Genomic DNA, 25,137 nt, shown 5'->3' with positions numbered 1-25,137 from the left:
TTGGTTTGTCACAAGCTTACTTCATGGCTACTTTAGTCAACAAAACAACTCACAACTCCACCAAAATAAAAGAAGCCATTTGCAGAACGTTAGGCTTACGCTAAATCAAAGCTAAGCAGCGATTGGGTAGCTATTTTTAACTTCCTGACAACACAAAAACATGTGATCAGAAAAATACCGGTTTAGCAGTAACTCAGTATATAGCATTTTCGGAAATTACCAGCATATCGGTAATTCGGTCTGGTAGGGTTGAGGTGTATGTGTGGGGTGATAACATCCCGTTAACCAGTTTGCACTCAAAATGCACTGACCTGCCTCGTGACCCCTGCTAGCATGCAGGTGCAACATGTCAATCAAAGTGAACGAATTTGAAGCCTGTAAGATTTAACCTTTCGATCTCTCTGCACTTAAACTTGAACAGAGCAAGTTGGTTTAAGCTAGTACTGCATTAACTGCATTATTGACACATAACAAGGAGATCATTGATGAAAATCAGTAAGAAGGCAGGAATCAGAATAGATCCTTTAGGCACAACAACATTGATATTATCAGCTTCAGATTTGTTTCCCCATCAACCTACTTTTATGAACCTTTCAGAGAGAAAGGATTTGATAGATGAGAAGACATTTCCAAATATACCAAAGCTAGTGTAAGTTTGTGAAGTAAACCTTTGTGCCAAACCTTATGAAAGCCTTTTGATATGTCAAGAGCTATTGCCCTAGAAAAGAAAATAATAGATTCACTGACCTTGTGTCATATTACAGTCAGTACATCAGCTGTTGAACTTTCCAGAAGAAATCTATATTACTTGTCACTAATTGGATTGATTTTGTTGAGGTAATTTTCAACGTCTTCATTTATTACAGGTTCAAACAACTTACTCATGACGCAAAAAGGACTAATTGGTCTGAACGATCTTCAGTATTTTTAAATACGGGACTGACTAATCAGGTTTTCCGAAGTGTTGGGAAGCATTTCTTCTTTAGCCATCAATGAACAGCTTTGCTGTGGAACTGTCTTATGAGTACTAGTTTAGGTTGCAACATTTTGAGTACTATGGCTGGAACATTGACAGGACCAGTTGCTTTGCTGGCATCAATGTTCTTGATCAGTGCAGCAACATCACGAACAGATATTATGTGGATGCCACTCAGATTACTTCCTGTCTTAAAGGGAAATAATGTTAATGTCATAAGATACCTTTCTTGTAGTCTATTTGTCTTATTGTATTCCATGACAAGAATTCGTCTAGTCTAGTGGAATATCCAGCCTCATGCTGTTATATAAAGTAACAAAACTTAGAGCATCTTTAAGTGTTTTTAAATACTAGGCAAATTGACAAAGTTTTCTAAGGTGTGGGAAAGCATTTCTCTTTTAAGTAATGATTGGACAGCTTTGTAAGAATAGGAGTTAGTTCCAGTTGCAGTTTTTTTCATCACATTATTCTGAATGTTGTTATGACCAGTTGCCTTGCAGACATCAAAGTTTTTCTTTTAATGTGTTTTTATATTTTGTTTGTGTCTTATTAATGCCTACTATACCCTATCCCCAAGTGTCTAATGTCTCTCTGTACCAGGGGTTTGTCAGGACAACCTCACATTATGGATAATTTTCCCTAGAAGTAAATCCTATCTCAATATTTAAACTTGCTTAGTATTCAAAGCCAAATTAAAATCTCTTTGGTGTAGCTAACCAATGCTGGGAAGACGAAAAGTGATGGAAAGCATTTCTCTTTTAAGCAATGATTAGACAGCTTTGTAAGAATAGGAGTTAGTTCCAGTTGCAGTTTTTTCATCACTATAATCAGAATGTTATGACTAGTTGCCTTGCAGGCATCAAAGTTTTTCCTAAGTTTTGCAAAAGATATGGCTGTTGCTCAGAGTATTTATAAAGGAGGCCTATTAAAAATTGCCTGGCTGTCCTTATCAACATTTTTCAGTCTGGCACCTCAGACAGTAAGCAATAAATTTATTCTAACCCAAAGAAGGAAGACAAAGCCTAGGGTGGTGTACCTCCTAGGACTACACAACACTTACACCACAGCCCGACAGATAAAAGCCACCATGAATCGTCCCCCTAAGTAATCAAATTTAGAAAATTCCCACTACTTATGTTTACTACGCTATAATCACATTGACTAATGTATACCCATTAACTCTTATCCTCGAGTGGCCTCCAGGCCATTATAAGTGGTGATTCCTGTGTAAAAAAAAAATGCAGCCGCCTTCAGTCTCAATCAATATAGGTCTGGAATTGGAAGCATACCTTTCCCATAAGTACCGATGGAAGAAGCTTGGCGAATACATGGCGAATGGCAGCAATCAGACAGGCTTTGGTGTTGTAGGAGGTCATGTTGGTGATGTTCTCAACATATGACCAAACAAAGTAATCCAGTGGGTTCAGTGCGGGGGAGGAAGGGGTGCAGCGAGAGAAAGGTACAAAATTGTAGCACTCCTTCTGAAGACAAGCCTGGGTTTTCTTTGGACTTGTGGGCTGGCGCCGAGTCTTGCTGCTGCACCCGAATCTGCCAGCAGCCACTTAATTGCACCAGAAGATCACCACACTCTTCAGCACATCTAAGTATACTTTGGTGTTGACTTTCAAGCCGACACCGAAGTCGACTTCTAACAACTTTTTTGAGTCTGTGTATAGAAACACAAACCTGTAAAGTTGATATAAATGTTAGAATAAGACTTTATCTTGTATTAAACAAGAATTTAAACACAGCCACCAATGAAAGATTCAACTTGCCACAGGAACACTTGTCAGTCACATGTTATTAACTTCAACACAGACTGATTTGTCGGCAAACAGAAGTCACAGTCATGAACTACAAAACATAGCAACAGCTCATACGAACTCTCACAAACATATTCACAAACAAAATATACATACCAACAAAACAAGACTTTTTTTTTTTAGAGCTTTAGAATTTTTATTAACTCTTTATCTTTAGGTTGTTCCATCGGGAGGCTTTATACTGGAATGACGCGCAAAACATTTGTTACAAGTTAACCGACTTCAAAATTAACAAACTCTGAAGATAACATCACGTTAATATCAACAGGTATATTAATGTCGCAATTCAAATGGTGGTAAATATTGACAAAGTTCAGAAATAAAGACGAAATGTTCTGGAATGCAAAATAGTCTGAAATGTCACTACAGAAAAGCTGGTGAAACTTGCAGAGAATGCTCTGTTTTACGGTTGCTGTAAAAATGGAACGGAAATTTAAATTTCGTTCCGTTTTAAATTCAGTACATTTTTACATTATCTCCAACTCATCCTTCACATTCGATATGTCAACTTTTATGGTTTTTCGAGTATGCTGACAATGTTAGGGATGTCTATTTCGAAAGTCGCTCTTAATATGGAGAGGTTGGGGGTGTCTATTTCGAAAATCGCTCTTAATATGGAGAGTTTGGGGGTGTCTATTCCGAAAAGTCGTTCTTAACATGGGAAGGTTGGGGATGTTTATTCGTTGTAAGTACACCCGAAAACCTATAAAAGCCGACATTTCCAATGTGAACGGTGAATTGGACTTATGTAAAATAAATAAATAAATAAATAAATAAAATACCAAAATGGTATCCGAATTTACTTTTTTTCCGTTTAAAAATTAAATTATTTCGTTTTTGTTAATAAAATTTTATTTTTATAAAAAAAAAAAAAAAAAAAAATGATTTTTTTTTTTTTATATAAAAAAAAAGTACGATTGTTGAATGTTATTCTTTCGCTTACTTTCGTTTTGGGAGGACAATCAAAAAAAAAATTAAAACGGAATGAAATTCAAATTTCGGTACTTGTACAGTTTAATCAATACATTCAAAAATGAAAATATTGAAAAAAAAAAAAAAAAAAAAAGGTTGAATTGTAGGTAACCGTTTTGGACTGAAGAGATTTCATTTAATTTGATCGAGTAGTTTTTCTTTTACAGCGTAAAAACACGTTTTTATGAAAGCACGTTGAAGTCAGCCATTATGGAATTTTTAGAACACACCACGGGGAGATAACTCAATGTAAAGCGCCGACACTCCCTCCCCATCTTTAATACTAGCTTTTCTTCCTTAAAATCGAACCTTTTGCTCGGTATCATAACAAATTGTTTTTTTTGTTGTTTTTGTTTTTTTGCTGTAAAAAAAAAAAAAAAAAAAAAAAAAGGCAGGATTGGAGTTTAGGTGGCGATTAACCTCGAACTCAAAACAACCCAAACCAAAAACGAAAGGGGCACAAATCGCGATTCACCGTTTTGTATCCATGGAAACAGTGACCATTTTTATTTAGATTGTAAAAATATAGAAATAGAACTTTTTATAATTTAAAAAAATTTAAACAATACGAACAGAATTGTTCTGGTACTTTTGCAGAATTGTTTTGCAACTATTCTGTGCTTTCACCTAACAATTTAATTTTTATTTTTTACAAAAACAATAATTGAAAAAGACAGACTGGAAAATTGATACGTGTGTAGGGTTAATTTTATAAATGGTCGATTAATTAATCACGTGGTCAATCATTCGACTTATATAATTAATAACGTGATTTCACCTAACAATTTACTAAAACAAAATATCACTTAAATTGAATTAAAAATGGCAAGAGTGTAGTTTAGGTGGAAAAATAAGCTCGAACTCTTTATCACATAAAATGAACTAATTTCCCTAATCACCGGTACGTTACTATGTCAATAATATATAAACAATGATATATATATATATATATATATATATATATATATATATATATATATATATATATATATATATATATATATATACATATATATATGTAGGTATTTCAGAAGATGTTTTTGAAAACAACTTTTAAAAAAAAAGCCCAACTTATTTATTTTAAAACGATTCACGATCTTTTTTTCACGATATATTTTTTTTCTCATTTTTTACTTCTTTATTTTAAACAACATTTTTTTCATTTTAAACTATTTCATTTTAAACAGAACGTTTCACGATATCTTAAGCACCTTTTGGTAATCGTGAAGAAAGAGAGAGCATGTTGTTTCCTCCGTTTGACTATAGGTGGCGTTACTGTCTGTCCACCCAGTTACGGAAGCACAACATGTATATAATGCCACCCTTGAAATAAAAATAATTTTTTTTGTTATATTTTAATTTTAAACATGTTTTTTTTTTTTTTTTTTTTTTTTTTGCAAACATATGTAAGTTTTTTTTTTTTTGTTTTTTCACACATATTTACGTTTTTTTTTTGTTTTTGCAAACATATTTAAGTTTTATTTTTCCAAACATTTATGTGTTGTTGCTTGTTTATTTTCAAGCATTTACGTTTTTGTTTTTTGTTTTGTTTTTTGTTTTTTTGCAAGCATAAACTAAATATTTTTGAAATATTTTTCTTTTTGAAAAGTTTGCTTATGCACTTATATTTTAATAGTTTCAAGTAAGATTCAGGTTTTACAATATCCTTTTTTCAAATATATATATATATATATATATATATATATATATATATATAAATACTGTCGGAATTTATCTTGCTTCCAGATAAATTCGACGCTAAAGTAACTAGGCTGAAAAAAAAGCATGAAACAAAAGGGGGGGGGGTAAGGAATAAAATATAAATGTCTTGTTTTAAAACGAAGAAGAAACTTTATTTACAATAAGTTGCAAATTTTTCCCTTTGCGGGCATTAAACTTAAAACGCCAAAATAACGAAGACAAAACACGCTCGCAATATTACAGTAACAAAACAAAAAATGCTGGTTCTTCTATATAAAACAATGTTTTAACGGAAGGGTCGTTTGTTAACCCGACTACCACAGAATATATTAAAAGTAAAAGTACTTCCGAAATAAAGCCTTGAATAAAGGAACGTACTCACAAAAATAATGTTCAAAGTTCTTTTAGAATTTTCCTTTCCTGCGTGAAAACCGTAGACACACAGGTATTACAGGAGCAAGACCTCGTCGCTTGTCCGGATAGGAAATTCCATAATACCTTGTCACGTAAAAGGTATTTTCTTTAAATTTCACTCCTTGTAAAATAATAATAAAATAAATACGTGCAGGACCGCAGCCACGTAGTTAATCTCCAGAAGCCTGTCTCGTCACAGCCGGGTTTACTTCTTTCAAGGAGGGCTCTTCAAAATTCATCTTCAGCGCCGGGCAAAGAACGCGTTCTCTCTCCTCGACAGCAGAATTTCAAAAGAAAAAAAGGGACACGGAACCCAATCCAATAAAACAATATATATATAAATATAAATCATGAACCAGCATAAAAAATATAAGTATATACACAGGGGGGCAGTATACAATTGTTGGTGTAAAAACAGAAAATATTCCAACATTCTCCCCCAACAGGAAATGGCAGTCAACCTATAGTTGGATGACACCTGTAAAATTTACAATACAAAAAGTTTTTCTTTATATATACATACATATACTACACAATGCATGGTCAGGAGCTCTCCAGGAAACACATTCGAACAAAAAATCAGAAAAATTCAAATAGGCTTATTCTACAAAAATTCACATGAAAACATTCATGTTTAAGGTTAGAACAGAGAATATTCTGCCAGGTAATCAACCATTAGCATATAAGAGTAAAGGCTTGAGAAGTTCACTTACCATCCACCCTCCTCATCCTTATATTATCTCTGGCGTACACCAAAATATCTCAGCTCCCTCGTAACCACAAGAGCCCAGTGAGATCAACACCGGTGCTACAAGAGGGACGAATCCAATCAACCCTACGCTTGGACGAGTTCTTCAACTCGGTGAAATAAAATAAAACTGCAACCCAAATTTTGCACAAATTATTCAAGGCAATTGCAGTTTTAAACGCTTTCATAGCTATATACATATAGCTAAACAAACAAAGTTGAGTATAGGTGTCAGAAACACATAGGTAGCTTGAGATGTAATATTTATGGAAGACTCCTATCAAGGAGAGATCCAATCTTGTGTTCAGCACTGAAACAAACATCTCAGCATTAGGAAAATCATTTCTAACTAAGTATAGGATGGTTCTGAGCGCCTCAGAAATACCCCTGGACAAATCAAGCTTGACTTCGATAGCTCTTGCAATACTGCAGTAAGCCACGTCAAGGCAGATCTCCACAAAATATTCAAAAACAAAAACACCTGCATGTGACTCCCAAGCAGGAACCGTCCTACTTAAAGGAGCAACTTCACAGAATGAAGGTTCTGCAAGTGATTTCTGCACAACATATCCTACACTCCCGTAGGAACTCGGAGAAGCTGAACTACACACCATGTAGTCAGCAAATTCAACAGGATCCCTCATGGGATTCTTTATCGAGTTACACTCAACCTGAATCTGGACGCCCCAGTCCAACTTGAGTTCACGTAACTCTTCAAAAACCATTCTCCTCTTGGTTTTTACACCTTCACAGGTGGATATAGTGCTTTCTGCCCTATACCCTTGATGGGGAATTTCTCTCCCAGTGATAACAGCACTTAAAGAAGTGCACAAAGCTTGCACTTCAACACAAGATAGACTCCTGTCCTTCAACCACTGACCATTGTCAGAACCACATGACCGGAGTAATATCCCACCGTCATGATTAAGTTCCTCGGTATTCTGACAAGGTTGTGGAAGATAACCACTTATGCGAGTTTTCGAACTCACATGGTTAGAGAGCAAAACAATTCCAACATCCCATGGAAATCCCTCCATAAATTTCATAATATTCATGCCCACACTTAACAAGTCGTGGACACGAGTGGTATCATTCATGATACCTGGGAATCTCACTCCCAATACCTTCTTTAAAATACTACAGGCAAACTGCCCGCCAGAAAAATCGAACTTCAGCGCCTGACTACGCAGATCCTCTGAAGTGGCACTTGCAACACTGCTCTCAGACTGTGATGCAACATCTTCCAAGCCAAACTTGCCAGAACTCAGCGAACAGTTTTCAGAGTCTGGACATTCGGGCTTTGTAGTCGGAAACTCGCCAAGCATCTCCCTAGGGGTTTCAAATATCTCAGGGTTGCACAAGGAATCACACTCTACACCATCTGCCAACCTCGAAAGAATGAATCGAACCTGGGACGAGAACACTACAACATTAACAGCATCCGCTTCTACTAGCGAACAGTCCACGTCCTCACGTAAGGAACGATCACCCAACAACTCTGTAATATCATCTACCGATGACAACCATTCATCGACATCGGCTTTCATCGTCATAAAATAAGGCTGGGGCAAGTCCCTCTGCAACCGCAACAAATCCAAGACGGCGATAACTTTCCCCAAATAAAACTTTCGTTTCTTTACAAGGAATCCGGAAGAACGAGTGACCAACATCGTGCAGCGTTTTTCTTTTTCTTTCAAAAATATGGAATAAATCCAAACAAATACAAAAAATAGGCGTTCGAGAACTATACACAAAAAAATGCACACACAAAGGCTACAAGGGTATTTGCATAAAATTCCTTCCTCATAGCACAAACAAAACAAGACCAATACAGCATATTTAGCCGTGAAAATATCAAGGGATACAATCCCCAGTTACAAATTAAAAGAGTCACTATGGCTTAAATTAAAATTAAATGAATTTAAAATTCAAACTTCTATATGGAAGTTAATTCACTGGAAATGAATAATAGCGTTAAGACGCTTACAGCAATATCCTCACTGAATACGACCTAGGAAAAAAGTGGAAAGAGTTTAAATATACAACTACGTCGGGGGAGGGTACACGCCACTATGTCACATGTGTATCTTCAAAGGAATTCAAATAACCAAATGAAAATACGGGCTAAGAAAGAAAAAGGGGGCTTGTCTCTTCACAAACTCTTAGAATAACAGTCTGCAAAGCAAATGGGTATAAATTCGCTATAGAAAAATAATAAATATCTTCAACGTATAAAATATTTCTAATAATGCTGTCCGGTTAATTCACAACCCGGAAACATTTAACACATGTGAGAGAACGCACGAGTTCATTAAATCAAATAGTGGGGTATATACTTATTCCTTTTTTTCTAATATATTGTGGAAAAATACCAAAACATACCTAACCGGTTTGGGACACAGCGTCTCTATTTACTAGGCTCCCCACGAAGGTATAATTAGATAAAAGTCGTTTCTCAAAGTGGGGATTATCCAGCTTCCGAAAAATATCGAACACGCTGAATTAGGACGAAAAATAAAATTACCTCAGTCTAGTAGGATTTCTTATTCGCTGACTAGGGACAGAAAGTGCTATAGTTTCTCCCGCCCTAACTCACAATACCCGTGGAAATTCAACTAAAGCGGGTAGGATATAAATTATATTCCGAAGGAGGTTTACGAAATTTACAACTTCAATTCTAAGGAATAGAGAAAAAGAAAGTGTATACTTATCGCTTAATCTTTTTATTAAGAAAAATATTATGAAAAGTGCGTAAAATATTACTCAGATATAAATAAAGACACTAGACGCACATAAAAATGCTAAATTCGGGAATTTTCATTAAGCGAAAGACGAATGTTGGAAACACTAAATTACATTACACGCTTTCTAAAATCCGGACATAGCAATCCTCATTTTAAGGAGAGCATTAACAGACGCACTAAATTACAAGTGGGGAGGGAAGGCATCAATAAGCCGTGTTATGGACGAGGGAGTGACAGAAACGCGTCTCGAAATAGAAGGGGCATAGGCGTCGTATCATACAATGCGTGTAGTAACTTAGTTCGCTAAATTATTTGAGATAACTGACCACTTAGTTTGAAAAGTATTCTGAAATAAAGGAATACGAGTTTGTAAAATGCCTTCAAATAACGGAAGCAATTTACAGTGGTCGAACGAATCTAAGTGATGCTGATAGCGTCAAGTAGCGAAGTTAACAGAAATTTCAATCCTAACTCGAAGGAAAGTGAATTAAAGCGTATCTCTATTAGAAAAGGGTACACGATAACGGACAAAAAAAATGGCTAAATGTATTTAATATAAAGTTTGCAAAATGCATTTACCAAAAGAGAACTGGCGTATCTCGATGAAAAAGGAAATATATTTAATTTTCAAAGGGTTCCAAAAAAGGGAATAATAAATTTGCCTAATGCATTTAATATGGGACAAAATTGGCCCAATGCTTTCAAATAAAAGAAATTTCCCAACTACTCTTAAGAAAATTTGCAAATTGTCGGGAAACAATTTGCAAAGTGCCCACAAATAAAGGCAGAAATTTTCTAAACTACCTTTAAATAAACGAAAGAAAATTTGCAAAATGCCTACAAATAGAAGCAGACTTTTTCAAACAACTTTTAAATAAAAGAAAGAAAAATTTGCAAAATGTCGGAATTTATCTTGCTTCCAGATAAATTCGACGCTAAAGTAACTAGGCTGAAAAAAAAGCATGAAACAAAAGGGGGGGTAAGGAATAAAATATAAATGTCTTGTTTTAAAACGAAGAAGAAACTTTATTTACAATAAGTTGCAAATTTTTCCCTTTGCGGGCATTAAACTTAAAACGCCAAAATAACCAAGGATTTCTCCTCCACTGACAGAGAACAAGAAATTGAAGTGCAGCATTTGAAGAACAGATACTACACTTTGATCTTGTTTATATATTTTATTGCTTTTAAAATTTTGTAAATACAATTAAGTAAAAAAAAAAAAAAAAGAAAGATTTTCAAACAACAAAATTAGGCACAAGGCCCTACAAGAAATTGGGAAGGGGAAGGATTCAGGGTCTTTGTGACTACAGTGATTAAAAAGTAATAAATGTAGACTTTGGAGTCTTACTCTTGACTGGCAACATTTACCAAAATACCTCATTCACTCTATGGATCTTAAACTAACTAATAAATCCCCAGCGTTTAAGAATCAAAACCATATTTACAATTTATAAACAGTTGTCTGTGTGTTTGTGTATGCATTTTTTTTTTTTTTTTTTTTTTTTTTTATTAATTTTGTGTGTGTGTGTGTGCATGTGTGAAAAAATAAAGTTCAATTTCATTGATAAATAAAAAAGTTTTTGAATTAAGAAAAGGATTACTCGTGGAGAGGAGAAAACTAATTAAAAGTGTTCATATTAAAAACAAAAAATAAATCCTACTGGGTTGTTAGTGAGACCCCCCTGTACTAATCTAGGTGACTAGACCCCCCCACTGTTTTCCGGGGGAACCGAAAACAAGCAGGGCGATCCCTAATGGGGATTGAGGAAAATATCTTAATGGAAGTGGGAGAAAACAAAGCAACGGGTGTAGGGTGGTTGGAAGGTGACCTCTGAGTAGGGGAGTGACTGGGGATGTTGAAAAGGCAAGGATGTGGCACAAAGAGGATGGGCAGACTCAGAGGTTCTCTAGTACCAAAAAATAAAATCAGGAATAGGATCTCATTTGTACCACCAGTCAAGAGTCTTCTTAAAATGACTTAGCTAGAACCTAAGCGGGATGGGTTCTGAAGGACCCAGCACCGCCCGTGCCATGCTTAAGGAGGGAACACGTATTGAAACTTGGCTCCTCAACGGATGCACAAACTAGTGCTGTGCACCCACCTCTTGTCAAATTCCACTCTAGGCAACCTCCTCCAATCACATCTGATCTTTACTTTAAGCAAATGTTTAAAGTAAATGATCAGATCCCGATCCGGAACAGATGTCCCTTCGCGGACCAACTTGAGGCGCGTGATCCAAATCACCATGCGCGCTACTGCCAGGATCGCCAGGACAACCATTAAGGCCAAGGATGTTTGTCATTGTTTTTCATTAGGGTTTTCCAAATGATTGGGAAAAATGGAGTGCATGTTCCTGTGACCTCAGACTTGTGTTAACTATTCGAACTATGGAAAAGCAGAAGCAACTTAATGATTTTTTTTAAACCTTTGTTTATCTTCTTCAAACTGCAATTAATAATTAATCTTTGTTATAATTTTGTTTTTAAGATGTACACAGTTTAACGATTAATAATATTATAAACATTTGTATATTAAATATGAAATACGGTTTTACTAAATATTTACATGTTAATTGCCGACTTCCATACGTTTGTTTGGTAAAAAGAGACACAAAATATGAGGGAGGGGGTCTACAAAATGCTTAATATTTGTGCAATAATTTTTCAAATCGGTTTTAATTTGGCGATAAAATAGCTGACAAGAGCTATGTTTATATCAAAACTTAATATTTAAAAAAAATTTAAACACAATTAATTAAAAATCTATGTTGTAACGGCACATTAATTAATTTTTATGAAGTTTCTTTTTCTTAGCAATTCAACTGATTATAGTATATATTAGAAAAAAAACGCTATTTAAAAAAAAAACAATATTAAATTTATATCATTTTTTTAATTGCAACATCAAGGTTAGTTTTTGTTCAATACGTGTATTTAAATTTTTTAAAATTAAATATTTTTTACTTATTTGAACTCTTCTGTTTCATAACAAATTGAAATTTCGATATTTTGTTCGAATTTCGAAAAGATAAATATGGTGGGGGAGGGGGGTACGCGCTAAAAAAAATTCTTTCCGTTTATATATTTTGTGGAAACTACATTTTATATGTAATTTCATTCTAAAATGGATAAGTATAAAAAATTTCACAAAAATCTGATCATTAGTTGATTTTTGGTAGATTTATTAAACACAGGTATGTTTTCACGTTTGAAATGCCTACTACATGGGAACATTATTTTAAAGCGCCGATTATGTAAACACGATTTTCATTTCGCAATTTCATTATTTTCGTTCGATGAAAAAATTGTCTTTAAATTGTTACTAGTTTATTTTGCCCTTCTTTTAAATGGTACAAAAGTTATATTGATAATATCAACTTACTAGCTGTACCCTGGCACGCATTGCTGTGGCTCGAGTTGGTGTAATGGAAGAATCCCCATCCCCGCTGTTTTAGTACCCCTAAATCTACCCACCAAATATATTGTTATATACGAACGTGAGACACACGTTTCCAACCCAAAAAAAAGAATGAAAAAAAGGAAGAAGAATGAAAAAAAAAGAAATGGGTTCCTAGTGCCGCCTCTAAGGGAAAACTTGAAAAAAAAAAGAAAGAAAGAAAAAAAGAAGTAAACGATGAAAATTGGGGGAAAAGTATCGAACAAAGCGAAATATAATGGAAATAAAAAAAATGTAAAGTTCGTAGAAGCAGAGGAAAATTTATAAAAATAAAAATAAACAAATAAATAATAAAAATGAAAAGAAACGATGGTGAACTTGCCGAAACAAAGAGGAAACACGGAAAGAGAGAAGAAATAAATTTGAGAAAGGGAAAGATCGGGAAAACGAAAAACAGAGGGAAGATACATGTAAACCCCCCTTCCGCCCCCCCAAAAAGAAAAGCAAAAAAAAAGATGTTGTAATTGCCGAAGAATGCGAAATAAAACGGAATTGAAGTATCATAAGTTTTAATGCACTGTAAGAAAATGTAAAGTTTTTTGGTTTGTTTTTATTTTTAACCAACATAAAAGTTAGCGTGGTGCATCTCATCTAAATTGCTGTCCAGTTTTTATAAAAACCTAAACCGGTGTTCGTCCGTATTTGTCTCCTGTGAATGGTCACGGATGGTGTAAATGAGTTGCGATGGAAGTATGAATTTTTTAGAGAGAGATGACTTTACTACTTCCATTGATCGTAACCGGTTTTGGCAGTGAACTCTCACCAGATATAATATAGGAAGCTCCGATCTGCGAGTTAGTGGATAGCTAATATGCCTATAACACACCTCAGATATCGTGATGCAGTTTGTGCATAGTACATCTGCATAAAATGTCTAGATTCTTAATCCTATTAAGGACAAAGTCAGACGGGAAAAAATGAGTTCATTTTATTTATATAGATATATTATTTATATAGAAGATAGATAGATAGAAAAAAGATAGATGAAGAATAAAAAAAGATAGAAGATATAGATAGGATAGAAGATAGATAGATAGATAGAATAGAAGAAGATAGAATAGAAAGATAGAAGAAGAGGAAGAAGAGATAAAGTTACATTATGTTACATATGGGGGAGGATTAATTTTGTGGTGAATTTTGGAGGTGCTTACTTTTCATAGTGCCTTTTCTCCTACAAGTACAATTAGAAATAAAATAGCCGCAAGCAATAAAACTTTGAATAAAAGTACAAGCTTATAGACTTTATTTCTTCATATCGCTCAACAGAGGGTCTGAAAACAACCTTTTCATTGTTAACGGATTTACAATAGCAATAAGATAACAATTATTTGTTTTTTTTTTCTTTCTGACAAAATCCCATAGACATTTCTGTTTAAAACAACATCAAACCATCATCATCATTAGAATTCAGCTGTGCGAATTCCTCTGAATTTGTGTCGACTAGCAAGGTCACTCGGCATCGCTTGGTCCGCATCATGTCACAGATAGATAGATAGATAGATAGAAAAAAGATAGAAGAAGAATAGAAAAAAGATAGAAGATAGATAGAAGAAGATATAGAGACGATAGAAGATAGATAGAATAGAAGAAGAAGAGATAATAAAGTTACATCGTGTTACATATGGGGGAGGATTAATTTTGTGGTGGATTTTGGAGGTGCCTACTTTTCATAATGCCTTTTCTCCTACAATTACAATAGAAATAAAATAGCCGCAAGCAATAAAACTTTGAATAAAAGTACAAGCTTATAGACTTTACAAAGTAAAGTACAAACTGTGCATCGAAAGAATACCATGATAGTTTGTTGACTACTTCTTAGGCCCGTACAAAATTTCATCCAGATCGGTTTAGTAGTTTCCAAGAAAACTTTTTGAGTAAATGTAGTATTGTGGTGACTAATTCCAATTAATCCCTAACAGTGCATCAAACAGATACCACAATACTTAAGTCATTACTCTTTATCATAAAGGTCCATACAAAATTTCATACAGATCGGAGCAGTAGTTTCTGAGAAAGAGTGAGGTAGACAGACTAAGCAAAATATAGAGATTGTACACGATCATTAATATTGCATACATGAAATAAAATAAAATCTCAAAAGTGTATTAGTTTATCTCAGTTTTTTTTTGTGAAACTCTGGGAGACCTGGTGCAGAATGTTAGGGCTGAGAGACGCTGTGAAAAACACATCTGTGATAAAAATTTGATATTAACGACAGCAAAGAGTAATTCTGTTTGCACTTCAACATTGAAAAAAAAAAAAAAAATGGTTGAGTAATTCTACTGTTACAGAAAGTACTTAACTCCTGATGCAATCCTCCAATTGCATGGGAGTCAAATAGTGTCAAGATGAACTTCTAGAGTTAATGTGGTATTGTGGTGATTAATCCTGATTAATCACTAACTCTGCATCAAACAGATACCATAATACCTTTTTTTTTTAACACAGGAATCACCACTTATCAAGGCCTGGAAGCCACTCGAGGATAAGGGTTAATCGGTATACATTAGTCATTGTGATTATAGTGTAGTAAACATAAGTAGTGGGAATTTTGTAAATTGGATTACTTAGGGGAACGGTTCATCAAGAACTTGTTTACATTGGACTTGAAGACAATCAGATTGTAGTCAGCTGGAAAGCAGGCAATCGGAAGAGAGTTCCACAGGCGTGCAGTTCTAAGAAAGAAGCTTTGTTCATGGAATCTAAATTTAGGTTTAGGCACAGGTAAAGAGTGTGGGAAATTATTGATAGTGGTTTTGGCTAGACGAGTGTTTTTCATGAAAGCTTGGCGAAGGGAGACCATAGATTGAAGTTCAGATGAGCACTTGCCATGAAAATGATAAAGCAGAGACAGGCTCACAACGTCTCTTCTGTGGGAAAGAAATTGCAGGGAAGAGAAAAGAATATGCTGTTGTCCTAGCCCTACTAATCACCACTAATCCCTAACTTTGCATCCAACAAATACCATAATACTTAGTTCGCTACTCCTTGTCATAACAAAGATCCATATAAAATTTCATCTAGATCAGCGCAGCAGTTTCTGAGAAAAAGTGGAACAGACAGACAGATTAGGCAAAATATAATATATGTTGTGTGTGTGTGTGTGTGTGTGTGTGTGTGTGTGTGTGTGTGTGTGTGTGTGTGTGTGTGTGTGTGTGTGCGTGTGTGTGAAACGGCATTAACTCTATTTAAGTTTAACCATGGGAGTATGAAATTCATAAGCGACCTCCAGTCGCATGTACATCTCCATTAGAGGAGATGACGACATTAGGTTTTTGCAACTCTTGCAGAGAGGTGTCATCGTCCTCCTATATACAGCACCTGGAATTATCAAATTGGTCACCCATTTTAGTAATGACCAGGCTCAACGTTGCTTAACTTCAGTGAAACGACAGGTACCGGTGTGATCTGATAGGCTGTAAGTGATCATTAATAACAAATAATAACATGCTGCCACATCTTGGGAGGTGCTGCACAGAGTACGCTTTCTTGCCTTTCCCATTCTCTATGCCCTCCTCCTTTTTTTTTTTTTTTTTTTTACAGAAATGATGTTACTAGTCCTTTTTTATTTTCATGAAAATCACTCCAGACAAGACATAAAGCCACTTGATGTAAGGATCTAAAAAAATACTACTTCTATGTTAAAAAGTAGCCTATGATAAGTGTTAGATGGATATCTTCTGACCCAGAAAACAGCAGTTTTTCCTCCTTTGTCGGAAACATAACTCATGGGATGCAAGAACTAAAGAACAAAATAAGGGAAACAAGAATAACAAGATTGCCGAAAGTAAATCCAGTAACCACTTTCTGCTTTCTACTTTATCGTTATTTATACGAAAAGTGCTCGACTGAGCTTCAATCTCTGGTTCCATCTTGTAAAATATTCACAGTAAGAACTCAACCTACTACAATGACTGCAAAACACTTTCCTTTATTCCTCCATACACCTTTATATTTTTTACTAATGGGTCACTACTTATTAAGGCCCAAGAATCACTCGAGGATAAGGGTTAATGAGTGTTGAGTGGACTGTTAGCCAACACTGTGATGATCAGTAATGGTGGAACGAGTTGGGTTTCATATGGCTCAACAGGAACTTATTTACATTAGATGTGAAGACAACCATGTTATAGTCAACTGGGAAGCAGCCCTGCAGTATTGTGTTTCACAGATGGATAGTTCTAGGAAAGAAACTTTGCTCGTGGAATTTTCGTTTAGTTTTATGCACAAATAGAGAGTAAGGGAAATTATTGACAGTTGTTGCAGCTAGACAAATGTTTGTTGTGAATATTTTGCAGGGGAGAGCATAGATTGAAGCTCAGTCGATCACCTGTGATGAAAATTACGATAGAGAAGAGATAGACTCACAACATCTCTTCTGTATGAAAGAGGAAGTAGGGAGATGAAAAGGCCCTCATCCACTAGATTTTGAGGACAGTTTTGTATCCTTTCAACGTACGAAAGGGTACTCTGACCAGATGTTGCAGCAGTATTTCATCTTAGGACATATTTGGCTCTTGTAAAGGGAGAGAATTGCATCAGGATTGAGATACTTTCTGGAGAGGCGGAATAATCCAACCATTTTTTCCAGCAGCTTTAACAACGAATCTGATGTAGTGTAACGTTACCCATGGGATCTACATGTTATATGCAGTCTACATCAAAAGGAACATAGGACAAGTAATAACTCGACTCCATTGTTTTTTTTGTAACAACAATATTTGTTTCCTCCTACCACACATGACTTCTCATGACGTTATCCACGTCTCTAACATTATCATCCTCTCTAACGTGCTCTTTCACTTTTTTATAATCTTTTTTTCAGTATTTATGCATAATTTGAACCAGGCGTAACTGACCGTCCGATCGGCATTGCTCGGAACTCGACGTTAACCGCTGAGCTTCGTCGATTATGAAAGTGTAACAAACACTGCTCGAAAAAAAAAAAATAAATAAATAAAATAAAGGAATAATAATGATACTTTTAACAGAAGAAATAAGCAAAACAAAAAATAAACCAAGAAACAACGATCTACCGTAATAAGTTTTTTTTTTGGGGGGGGGGGGTAATATAAGTTTGTTTTTTTTACTGTAATTTGTTTTTCTTTTTTGTCCAACGAAAAAGTTCAAAACAAAGTTTTTTCTTTTTTAAGTTTTTGTGTAACAATTAAAGAAACTTTTTTTTTTTCAAGAAATAGATTAATAAATTATATATATGTATATTTTCAGTAATGGTGGTTCTTAACATGGGGAGGTTGATGAGGGGGTGTCTATTCAGAAAGCTATTCTTAGATGAGGAGATTGGGTCTATTCCGAAAGCCGTTCTTAACATGGGGAGGTTGGAGGGGAGATGTTTATTCCGAAAGCCGTTCTTAATATGGGGAGGTTGGGGGGGGCTTATTCCAAAAGCCGTTCTTAACATGGGGAGATTGGGGGGTATGTTTATTCCGAAAGCCGTTCTTAACACCCCCATCCATTCTTCTCATATCTTCTTTTGGCGATGATGCACTTCTCGCCACAGGAAATGTAGTTTTTTCTTTTTTTTTTTTTCAGTAATTAATTTTTTTTTTTCTTGACAATATGAGACCGCTTGTTCTGGCGTCATCAAATATTTCTCCAAACTGAAGATATTATTTTTTGTTTACACAGTTTTCAGAAAAGGGCTGTTACAGGTGTGTGCTGCTTAATGAATTTAATGATTTTTTACTTCCTTCCAATTTTTGTTTCGAGAAGTTCGTCTGCTACTTTGCAGTGCATTGATTAGCTGATTGGCGTCTTACGTCACATTACAATCAAACCCGAGTGCATGACGTCATGTTCCAAGCAAAGCCGATTGAACGCGGAGTTACGTCTGATTCAAATTATGCCAAAGTACTCTTTTTTCTATAAAGTGACATTCTGTTACATTAAGTCTTCCATTTCAGGTCAGGAGCAAGGGTCGAATTTAGAAGTTTGTCATCCTCATCACAAGAATGGAATTTCCATCAAGAGAGTTTTGTTCCTCAAAACCGTCTTTCCATAGAACTCATCACCACAAGATTGCTTCCCTGAGGACTACAACATGGTCATCATCAAACCTAACATCAATAAACACCTGTTCGCATCAGCCATTCCATTCATTACTTTCAATCCTCTCATAATATTCATCATCATTCAACTTGCAATCTATTCATCTTGTTAGCACTTTATCCTTGAGTGGCTTTTCGCTTTGCTACATATTGGTTCATTATTAATAAAAACAAATGGAATAAAATTTATACATTAAAATATTTTCTGTGTTGCAGATAAATTGGACGTAATGGGACATCGCCGAAAACATGTGTGAGGGCATCGTATGAGGACAGGATGAAGTGAGCAAGCCAGGACGTCCAACTTGACATGTTTACGTTATCCTCAATTCCCAACATCCCTCGCCCTAACCCCAAACCTGCAGGATTTTTTTTTTCTTGTTTTACTTCTTCTTTGTAATACCACAATCTTTTAAATATATTTTTACATTAATAATTTTATTGTCACTTTAAAGTTCAACTATAAAAGTTTACTATCTAAAAATATCTGGCTAAAGTCACTAAATAGAGTCTTGAGCTCATATGGGAAACTAATTTTCAGTGTGAGCATTAAAATTTATGGTAAGTGTTGAGACATTATGTTGAACAAAGATGGCGGCAGTAAATCAAATCAGCAAAGAATCAATGCAGTCTCAATCTTGAGTGTTAAGTTGGTTGGTTGGTTGTTTTACGGCATATCAACCCTTTTCAGGTTATTTAATGCCGAATCCAAAGATTTTGAAGAAAATTTATTTTTTATAGAATATATTTGTTGTTTTCACGCCGGTTTTTATTTAACCCATAGTTGGGACCCTAACAGGTACTACCACTCCGGGTCAGAGTGGACCTGGGAGCAATGGTAATTAAAGGGTGGCTCCACACTCCCCAAAGCCCACAAGCTGGGGCCCTCACCGCTGGATATAGTTTAAGGTCATATCCAGGACCCCCATTGAGGGACTTTTACCCTCTGCAGGGGGGCAGTCGACGTATTCTAATGCACCACCAACAGGGCCGCTTGAGTGTTAAGTAATTCCTAGTAACAAAGATGGCGGCAAAGAATCAATGCAGTCCCGATCTTGAGTTGTTTCAAGACATAGACGATCAAAATCATTGGAGTCATACCCCCATCATGAGTCAAAAACATTTTAACAATTATCTTGTCGGAAATTTTACCTTACACAGTTCAGAACTTGACAGAGTGCAAAATTAAACAACGAAAGCAAAGCAAACTTACCTGGTGTGATGAAAAGAACCAGTTGTTCTTCCGTAGGGTTCTTTCGGGTTGCAAAAGTTGTTGCACTCTTTTGCCACTCTGCTGAGTTTTTTTAGTTGCCTTCTAAAGAAGAGTTAGTTGGTCTCTACTGAGTACAGTTTTTAGTTCTTGGTAAGGTTCCGTTTATTTACAGCTCCAGTTGAAGGCAATTAAGTTCGCCGAATAGAAAATATGATATCAACATATACGCTGAAGTAAGGAGACGATAAAACGTCATTAAAAGAAGCCTAATTGATTAGGTATTATAATTTCAGTGAGGAGAAAAAAAAGGTGCCAATAACCTTTAAATAAATGACTTCATGGTTGTAAGCAGAAGAGACGAAAGGCACGTCTCACTTTTTTAAATAAATTCACAAAGTGACAAGTTAGTTGTTTTAAGTGGTTGGCGCCCAGTGTTCCAATTTCAATCCACCAATCAAAATGGCTGTAATAGAACATGGCAGTAATTTATCAACCAATGAAAGTTCGCGTTTCAAGTCATGCAATTTCTGACAATGTTAAATATTATTACATGAGAAGTCAATTCATATTAAAATCTATTCTATTTTACCCATATAAACTCGAGAAATACATGATTAAAATATGTAGACAGCACTTAAATACTATCCATCATGGCTGCCTTGCAGAGACTTCATATCAAACACAACCGCCTTGACAGTCTCTATCAAAAAAGACAAGTCGAGTTAAACCAAAACAGAAAACGAACCGAGCCGAAATTGACAACTCTGCAATTTAAAACTTGAATAAAAAAAAATAAAAAAACATGAAAAATAATTTATTTACAAACACTTATTGTTTAAACAGAAGACAATAAATTAAACGACTTTTATTTTGATATCTTAGTTTGGTTTGTTTCCCGTTTCGGTTGAAATCGATTCGTATTTTTGATCCAGAATGTCCAGGCCATTATGTTGCACAAGGCAACCACCATGGATAGTATTTAAGAAATGTTTGCATATTTTAGTTTAGATGGGTAAATAAAATGAATGTTAACTCGAAATGACTCCTCATATAATATATATTTTTATTTTTACAAAGGAGTCACCTCTTATCGAAGTTAAGAGGCTACTCAAGGATTTGGGTTAATGAGTGAGATAATAGCGTAATAATCGTTGGTGGACATTTGGTCTAATTTGATTATTTAAGAAGACGGTTCAACAAGAACTTGTTTACATTGGACTTGAAGACGACCATATTGCAGTCAGTTGGAAAGCAGGTCAGCAAAACAAAGTTCCACCAGAGGGAAATTCTAAGAAAGAAGCTTTATTCATGGAATCTACGTTTAGGTTTAGGAAATTATTGATAGTGGTTTTAGCTAGACGAGTGTTTTTGTTTTTTGTGTGAAAGTTTGGCAAGAAGGGACTATAGGTTAGAACTGAAATATAAAATCTAAATCGACACAAGAGTAAGTGGACAATAGAATAATTAACAACAATTAACTAATATTTAACATAAAAAAGATTTTTAATGCCGTCATATAATTGTTTTTGCACCTCAAGACTCTTTTTAGTGACTTTACCACTGTCTTGTATTTATGAAGAATAAAATTAATTCCAAATAAATAAAAAAGATTTAAAAAAGAAAACTGTTTTAATATATTAAAAAAAAAAAAAAAGATAATACTTTGTGTCTTGTCATATCTAAAAAGAAAAAAAATCGTGCTGTGGGATTCAGTCCCCTGCCTAAAAAATCTGGTTATAGTTAGCTAATGTACTTCCTAACTTCCGGCGTGGCTACGACCAGAAACGGTGACAAGGCAAATCAGTTCCTTCAGTTTTTTTTCTCTCACGCCTATTCTTTTTTTTTATTAAGTTTTTTTCTGGTCGTTCTTTTTTATTTATTTAATAATCATTGAAAAGGTTGGTGGGGGGGTTCGGTCTTATTTTAATTAATAATAATTGAACTGAGTTTTTTCAAGGAATTATTGAAAATATATTTTAAAATCTTTTTTAAACTATTTTGGGAATATTATGTATTGGATGCGTTTTTTTAATGATGTTTGAAATTTTATTTTGATTTCAATAATTTTATTTTTATACTTTCATAAACATGTTTATTATATAAATTTAAATTTTAAAAAAAAATTTATTTTTAAATTAAAAAAAAAGTATTTTTATAATTTCATAAACATATTTCTTATAAAAATTCAAATGAATTGAAACCTTTATTATTTTAATTTTGTTATTAAAAGTGCAAATAAAGACTTACTGTGTTATTTTTAATCTTTTTATAATTTTGTTAATTTTTATTGCATATTTTTCAGAAAGGCCATTTTCTTCTATTTTATTTCAATAATACTTCACAATAAAAATACTGAAAAACAATAAAAGTGAAAGAACTGATGTACTTTGTCACCACTTCCGGTAGCAGCCACACCGGAAGTTAGGAACTATGTTATATACTATAAAAAAAATCTTTGTATTTATAAAGAATAAAAGTAATTTCAAATAATTTTTAAAAAATTAATTTAAAAAAAAACTTTGTTTCATGGAATTGATATCTAAAAAAAAAAAAAAATGTTGTGAATGATTCAGTTAATATTTCAGTGTTAATCCGCATCATTAATATTAAACTTAAAAAAATAATAATAAAAAGATAAACAGAATTGGTAAACTCCAGATTAGACAATTTTCTGTTCAAATAACCCAGAATTTTATTGTCCCTTGAATATGATCAAATTTAACTCACTACACTGCATTTTATTGATAGTTATTTTATTTATCTCCCCTCTAATAGGTTAAACATGAGGTCAGGTGTGGCTTGGATGGAAGTGCTTATGTGGAACGAACTGGATTCGAACTTGGCACACCCAAATTTGCAGCTCGTGTCGTTACATACTTAGTCAATATCACTTATTGATAGAGTTATGTCCCTTGAATATGGCTACATCAGTTTACTGACCCACCGTTTCTCAACCCTTTTTTAGTCTTGCTGAATCTTTAAAATAAATGTGATTTGAACAAAAAATTTTCTAACCAATGTAGTTAGATGAGATATGCCTGTATGGTTATATAATAAAGTTAAGTAAAAACCAGACGATTTACCCTATTAAGATAAAGGAAATAACTTGGTATTAACTCCATAGGCAAATAGATTCACTAGTGTTGAGGTGGTGCAAATTAGGAATAATGAATTGAATTGAGAAAAAGACGAACTACGTGTTAAATTGAATTAAACGAACTAGGATTTATTTCGTGAAGAAACAAGTGAAAGAAAAGGGTACAACACGTGTTCATGTCTGTGTTCGTCTCTTGCTGTTTACTGGTGGAAAGGAGAAAGTCTATTGTTGTAGAGAGAGAAAGAAAGAAAGTTAATCCAGTTTGGTGTGTGTCTCTCGCTGTTAGCTGGTGAGGAGGAAAGTCTATTATGGTATAGAGAGAGAGAGAAAATGAGAAAAAGTCAATCCAGGCCATGGAGAGAGAAAGCGTATAAAGTGTACGTACGGTCTGTTAGCCTTTTGTTCGTCATAGTAGCAAGTGGCGTGAGGCGTGCGTGCGCCTGCCGAAAAGACACGCTGTCGGTCCGTAGACCGACCAGCTAGGAAGCTGGTCTGAAAAGGGCTGGAAACAGCTTGTCTCTTGCTTTTATAGTCGTTTCCAGTGGTCTTTTGCGCATGTGTGGATTTCCTTTGAAAGGGGAAGTGACGTTGTCCATGTGTGTGTACATGTGCGTACGTTAGCGTGTGTGTAAATACACGTGAATGTGAGTGTATGTATGCGAACGTGAATATATGTGCGTTTGTGGACGTGCACACATATGTTTGTGTGCGCGTATGTATGTGACAAGTAATATAGCCTAAGATGTGAACGCGTGTTTTTGTGTGAGACGAGAAAAGGCTCGCACACTAGTCATCTCTCTATTTCCTCCTCAGAAATAGATAGACGCAATTAATTGGTTGTTTGTTTTTTTTTACAAATTAACAAACTTTTCCCTCTTTCTTTTTACGAATAGAGCATATAATATTATATTCAGATAAACGCAATAACTTGATCTTCACATAGATTCACTGGTCTCTCTATTTCCTCGTCCGAAATAAAAATCGCAATTAATTTTTTTTTTTTTTTTAGTTTTTTTCACAATTTAACAAACTTTTTTCTTTTACTTTTTAAGAATAGAGTACATAATAATTTTACATTTTACATTTTATATTTTACATAATAATTTTACATTTTATATTTTACATAATAATTTTATATTTTACATTTTACATAATAATTTTACATTTTATATTTTACATTTTATATTTTACATTTTATATTTTACATTTTACATTTTATATTTTACATTTTATATTTTACATTTTATATTTTATTTACCTTTTACATAATAAGTTTACATTTTACATTTTACATAATAATTTTACATTTTACATTTTATTTACCTTTTACATTTTCGGGCCCTTTGATCATATTTGTATCAGTTCATTATTTTTACATCAGTTGTGTAAGTCACATGGCGTTTTGATGTTATTTTATAGTGAGTGGGATGCGGACAGAGAAAGATAAATAGAGAGGGGGAATAAAGAGAGGTAAAGAAAAAAGTTTTAAAAGAAAGACGTTATACACATTTTGTAACTCTTCTATTTATATTTCCATGTCCCGGACAACGCCAGGTAGCCATGCTAGTTACATATAAGCAGAAACCAGGGGCAGATAATTATATGATATAGACTAAGATCAATAAATAAATAAATAAATGAATAAATAAGAATTTAACATTTCAGTTACAAATCTCATCAAAATGTTCAGTTATTAAAATTTGAGGAGTTCATAACATTAATAGAGTTATATACCTTGAATATGACAAAAATTCAACTCACTAACCCTGCATTTAAAAAGATAGTTATTTTATTTATCTCCTCTCTAGTAGGTTGGACATGGGGTCAGGTGTGGATTTGATGAAAGTTTTTGGGTGAAAAAAATTGGATTCGAACATCCAGATTTACAATCTTAGCCAATATCACTTATTGATAGAATTGT

General features: G+C 34.3%; 1 protein-coding gene across 2 annotated transcripts in view; it reads left to right on the top strand.

The window, feature by feature from the left end:
• The window catches only part of LOC145247944 (uncharacterized), a 677,357-nt gene extending 655,579 nt beyond the window's left edge, over positions 1-21,778 (top strand). For both annotated transcript variants that reach the window (XM_080109587.1, XM_080109586.1), the window contains one exon: positions 19,123-21,778. In XM_080109587.1, coding sequence (XP_079965713.1) covers positions 19,123-19,163 — 41 coding nt within the window. In that variant the 3' untranslated portion in view covers positions 19,164-21,778. The remainder of the gene's footprint in view (positions 1-19,122) is intronic.
• Positions 21,779-25,137: the final 3,359 nt, after the last annotated feature.

This window comes from Euprymna scolopes, chromosome 26, assembly GCF_053919585.1.
Source record: "Euprymna scolopes isolate OS-2025 chromosome 26, ASM5391958v1, whole genome shotgun sequence".
NCBI classification, from domain to species: Eukaryota; Metazoa; Mollusca; class Cephalopoda; order Sepiida; family Sepiolidae; genus Euprymna; species Euprymna scolopes.
The sequence above is the reverse complement of the archived record's forward strand: the minus strand, read 5'-3'. Positions and strand labels throughout refer to the sequence as shown.